Source organism: Monopterus albus, unplaced genomic scaffold (genome assembly GCF_001952655.1).
Source record: "Monopterus albus unplaced genomic scaffold, M_albus_1.0 scaffold334.1, whole genome shotgun sequence".
Classification (NCBI taxonomy): domain Eukaryota; kingdom Metazoa; phylum Chordata; class Actinopteri; order Synbranchiformes; family Synbranchidae; genus Monopterus; species Monopterus albus.
Genome location: NW_018128214.1, coordinates 53,588 through 59,032, shown reverse-complemented (window position 1 = coordinate 59,032; position 5,445 = coordinate 53,588). Strand labels below are relative to the sequence as shown.

At 43.7% G+C, this 5,445-nt stretch overlaps 1 protein-coding gene across 2 annotated transcripts in view; it reads left to right on the top strand.

Moving 5' to 3' along the window:
- LOC109974478 (ankyrin repeat and SOCS box protein 2-like) overlaps window positions 1–5,171 on the top strand; it is an 11,728-nt gene extending 6,557 nt beyond the window's left edge. The window contains exons 6-10 of one of the 2 annotated variants that reach the window (XM_020624680.1): window positions 684–929; window positions 1,001–1,172; window positions 3,202–3,772; window positions 3,866–4,019; window positions 4,471–5,171. In XM_020624680.1, coding sequence (XP_020480336.1) covers window positions 684–929; window positions 1,001–1,172; window positions 3,202–3,772; window positions 3,866–4,019; window positions 4,471–4,616 — 1,289 coding nt within the window. In that variant the 3' untranslated portion in view covers window positions 4,617–5,171. Of the gene's footprint in view, window positions 1–683; window positions 930–1,000; window positions 1,173–3,201; window positions 3,773–3,865; window positions 4,055–4,470 lie in introns of both variants that reach the window. The other variant, XM_020624681.1, reaches the window with a different exon arrangement.
- Window positions 5,172–5,445: the final 274 nt, after the last annotated feature.

Sequence of the window (5,445 nt, the reverse complement as noted above, 5' to 3'; positions counted from 1 at the left end):
CCTCCCCTGGGATCTGGTCAAAGCTCTGCCAGAGGCGGGAGTTGAAGATCTCTCTGACAGGGGATTCTGCTAAACGTTCCCAACAGACCCTCACAATACGTTTGGGTCTGCCGAGTCTGTCCAGCTTCCTCCCCCGCCATCGGATCCAGCTCACCACCAGGTGGTGATCAGTTGACAGCTCCGCCCCTCTCTTCACCCGAGTGTCCAAGACATACGGCCGGAGGTCAGATGAAACAACCACAAAGTCGATCATCGACCTCCGGCCTAGGGTGTCCTGGTGCCATGTGCACTGATGGACACCCTTATGCTTGAACATGGTGTTCGTTATGGACAAACTGTGACTAGCACAGAAGTCCAATAACAAAACACCACTCGGGTTCAGATCGGGGGGGCCGTTCCTCCCAATCACACCCCTCCAGGTGCCTTGGGAGACCCTACCAGGAACATATAGCCCCCGACAACATAGCTCCTAGGATCACTCGGGTACTCAAACCCCTCCACCACAATAAGGTGGCGGTTCAAGGAGGGGGGAAACCAGGGATTATAATAATTGACAGGGATAGAATTATATGGTCAAAAATGTTAAGTTCATAAAGTATCCCACTGGCAGCATCACATGTACTGTAGTATAACTCCTCTTGGTCTAAAAAGGCTTCACATGTGCTGACTGTGGTTGCATGCAGCCTGTGAGCGTCCAAATGAAGCCACTGTGGACCTGCTGCTGCACTCTGGAGCTCAGGTGAATCTCTCCTGCAGTCAGGGTGGAAGTGCTCTTAATGAAGCCTGCAGACATGGACGACTGAAGCTCTGCAGGATGTTGCTGGAGGCTGGAGCCAATCTACACTCCAAAAACATCTACGGCATCCAACCTTTCTTCACTGCAGCACAGCATGGACACGCCAACCTCATCCACCTCCTCGCTAACAAAGGTCAGTCCTATACACAGATTATTTTCAGTGTGTGCCAGGATCTGATATTAAGGTGTTGTTTGGCTTTTCAGATGCAGATGTAAATGGACAGGCAGGAGATGGAGCGACACCACTGTATGAAGCCTGTAAGAATGGCCATGTTTCAACTGTGGAGGCACTGCTCTCTCTTAAAGCTGACACCAACTGCTCCATGAAGTCCGGCCTGCTGCCTCTTCATGTAGCTGTTAAGAACAATCATATACGGTCAGAACCTCTCAAAGTCTGAAACTGCCTGTCACTGCTGTATATCAACAGCTGTTCTGTGTTTCACAGCTAACACCTAACCCTTAGAGAGCTTAAAAGGAAGTCTGAGATCATAAACTTTAAATTACTTGTTGAGCTGGTGCCACAACACAGAAGAGTTTGCTTGGTGCTCAGTCACAATCAGCCTTACTCTGCTGTTGATATCAAGATACGCTGGTTTGAAGGCCACTACATGCTAACCCCTGTACACAGGAACACAGCTTAACCTCTCACACTAAGGTGGCATATTTGAAACCTATCCAAGCTTCAAACACTGCTTGAGGGTTTTTAGGTGGAGATATTCACCCAGTAGTCGACTACCTTGAACCTGTGAACAATTCTCCCAAAATAACAACAATCTGCACTTCTATGCAGCTCCCTCCTTATACCTACAGATGTTACTGTACTGAGAAAGTTTTAGAAGCCAATATACTTTGGCTCTTTGAGGAAGTGTTAAGTTTGGTCTGAAATAACCCATAAAAGCTGTGACATTGGCCTCGTATGACCATGATGTTAGTGCACAGTGTTTAGTTGACATTAGTTAACTTCCTAGGATTGGACACCCAGTTTGGTTTTTTTAATTACTTCACTCTTGAGAGGTTAATCGCATTTAAACTAATTGTGTGTTAGTTTGTGAAATAACTATCATATGCACCTTTAAATATCCCTTAATACAGTTTCTGCCACTCTACTATAGTTGATGTAATAATATAGATAACTCAAAAAGAGAATTTAAAAGTTTATAATCTTTATAGAGATCTAAAGACAGTTACAGCATAGCATGATGCAAAATATCAAAAATCAACAAATAAATAGTTTGATTCACTTACAGCTCTACAAATCAACAAAAGCTATTTCTAATCATGAATTAGAGGTTTCTAATTAAAATGATCCAAGTTGAGCTTTCCCATTACTGAATAAACATCAAAGAATCTCTCACATCACCAGTCATTAGTTGGTTTGAGTTGGTGGTTGTTGAATTTTGTTGAAAATCATAATTCCAGCAACAGTTCCCTCTATATAAGGACTCGTGCATTTCTTGCTGAAATGTGGAATCTTGCTGAACAGTTCAGGCATCCCTTGTTGCATCCCATCCTTGGTAGTGGCTCTATAGCGTCTTTCCAGCCCTTTGAGAGGCTGCTGTCTTCCTGGTCTGCCTCTCTGCTTTTCTCGGTCTTCTGGAACTCAGCAACTGCTGAATGTCCTTCTTGTTCCTTTTTGCTGTGGTTTTTAAGGGGTTTCTGTGAGTTAGGCTGCCTTCTCTTCTCCTCTCAGACTTCCCCATTTTACCACCCGTCACTGTCTCTGACTTTTGGACAGTTGTCAGTTGTATCTCTTGGTTCACTCATGGTCCACACCCAGGTGGTGCCTGCAACCACCAACTGTCACCACAACTCAATTTTATTCTTTGATCGCTTAAACATTTTATTTTAATTACAAAACCGATTTTACATTTGTTTTATCATCAAATCAAACTCAGTCTTCCAGTGAAATCACTCTTATGTTTATCTTCATTATCAGACATTTCATTACTATTTATTAAACAATTAAACAAACCATACTAAACAAATCCTGTCTATAATCATCTTTACTCATTGATTATTTCAATTGCCTACTTTATGCCCTTAGCTATCATATCTTAATCACTTTTCAAGGTGCATTTTCCTCTGGATCAAGCAACACATTTCTGTCTTCTTGTCACCTTTTTTATTATTTCCTCATTCTCTGCGTCCTTGAATAGTGGGCATTCCAATATCCCCTGAAGATACTCTTGTTGTTCCTTTGTGACTTATATTTGCAAAGAGACAATTTGTCTTATGGCTTTCTGCAGCTTTTCCTGTAGGGTTCAGCCACTGGGTCCCCAAGGCCAGTGCTGTCTCAGTGATCTCTGACTCTTCATTGCCACCTGTTTTGGCTTCTTCCAGACTCTCTCTGGGACCTGTTTTTACAGCCTCGCTGACACACAATAAACAAAACTTTGTTTTTCCAGAATTGTGTCAATGCTGATCCCAGTCACCAGCAGGGTCAGAGTCCGGCAGAGCGGCATCAGTCCTGTGCATATTGCTGCAGAGAGGAACAGGGATGATATCTTGGAGCTGCTGATTGAGTCTGGCTTCGACGTCAACGCAGAGCTGTCAGAGGAATACTCAAAGATGTATAAGGACCGGCGGAGCACAGCACTCTACTTCTCTGTCTACAATGGGAACCTGGAGGCCACTGAGATGCTTCTGGAAGCCGGAGCTAACCCCAACCTGGACGTCTTCAACCCACTGCTCATTGCCGTCCGATTCGGCTGGATGGACATGGCGACACTGCTGCTGAGGTACGGTGCCAACGCCAACACTCAAATCTCCATGCAGCCATCCTCGTTCCCATCCGCCATCCTGCTCAGCATGGAGTCTCCGCTCATGCTCAAACTGCTGCTGGACAACGGCTGTGATGCCCGACCCTGCTTTGACTGTATGTACAGCCAAAAACCACATCTGGCCATCACACAGTCACGACGACTGGTTGAAGAAATGCAGCTCAGCAGAGATACACCACCACAGTGCTGCCTTCAGGTGAGTCCAGGAATGTAACATACAAATAAATGGATGTGTGTGTTACATAAAGGTGTCCTCTGTCCTCTCAGTGTGTGATCTATCCTGTTTTAGTTCTGTGAGGCTGTCTCCTGCTTGTCTTTGTGGCAAAACACTGGCTCGATCATCTCGGTGCTGTTGGACTACGTCAGCCATGTCCATCTCTGCTCTCGCCTGCTGGAGGTTCTGGAGAGTCGCAGCGACTGGGCGCTGATTAAACTGAAAGCTCGTAAGGAACAAAATCATCAATGATGCGTCAGACAGGTGACAGTTGTCATAGCAATAGTAGCTATGAATGAGCAGGCCTTAAAGGTCTCTTCTATCAGCTCTTGAATCCTGTATCATGCTGTACTGCAAAATAAATGGAGGGTTTCTTGATTATAAGTTCCTATAACAGCCATGAGTTCCTGAAAAGATCTTTGAAATCATACAATAGGTTTCTGATCCCCAGCAAAGGTTTTCTGAGGTTCCCATAGCTCATAAAAAACTTCTATTCATAAAAAGGTTTCAGTTTTTCAGAAACCCCCAAAGATACTAAAACTGTTCCTCAGTTCCAAGAAAAGGTCCTTGTAGTTTCTATAAAGGTTTGTGTTCTGAAAAAGGTATCTGAGTTTATAGATTCCTAGAAACAAACACTGAGTTCCTACAAAAGTTCTGTCCTTTGTCTGTTTCTGCTTCAGTTCCTCCTCATCCTTTGATGCAGCTTTGCAGGCTGAAGATCAGACAGCTGGTCGGAGTCCAACGACTTAAACTCCTCTGCATTTTACCGCTTCCTGCCAGACTCATCCGCTTCCTGCACTATGATGTTGACTGCTCACTCACCTGAAGACACCCTAATACGCCTGAAGACACCTGGGGTAAATCCCAGTTCTTATTTTATTGTTCCGGTCCACCATCCTGAAGGATGTCCCAAAGCTCTTATTCCTGCTCTGAGGAGTGAGGAGGCTGCTAGAGGAACCATGAGTGAGGATACATGAGAGCATCCTCTGTGGAAGTCCTTTATCAACCGGCATGCCCCTTTATCAGAAATCAGTTGGTGATTGGACACCTCAGATGAAGGATCAGAGGAAAGCACATCTCATGTCTGTTTGCTCCAGTCCTCTTTCCTCACATCTTACATGGGCAGGACTAAGAAGCAAGGAAGAAATGCAAGTGATGTAAACATGGATCCTAGTAATAGAATTATGATTTATCCAATTGAAACTTCTGAAGACTCCTGATACATTTGAAGCCACCTGGGGCCTGTTTTTCTAATGTGGCTTAACAATTTCAGTCTAACATGCTCATTTCAGGCTAAAAAATGATGTTATTAGTGTTGAATGGGAAAATTTAAATAAAGTGTTGTTAGATATTTTTAGTCAGATAGATATTGGATAGATACTTTATGTATTAGAAATGTTTAGTGGAGATAGGATGTCTAGTTAGACTGTTAAATGCTTAGTCATGCTTATGAGATTCTATAGGGTACATCTGGTCAAGGATAACTAGAGAGAAGAGTTGATGACTGTCAGCAGACAGGGTGTTTAATATTATTATTATGACGTGTATAACTGTAGCCTTAGCCATAATATGTTCTTATGTTTAAGTCACGACATGTTACTAGAGGTCGTGAGAATGTTTTTAGCTACACACCACTTAACCAACAGACACACACA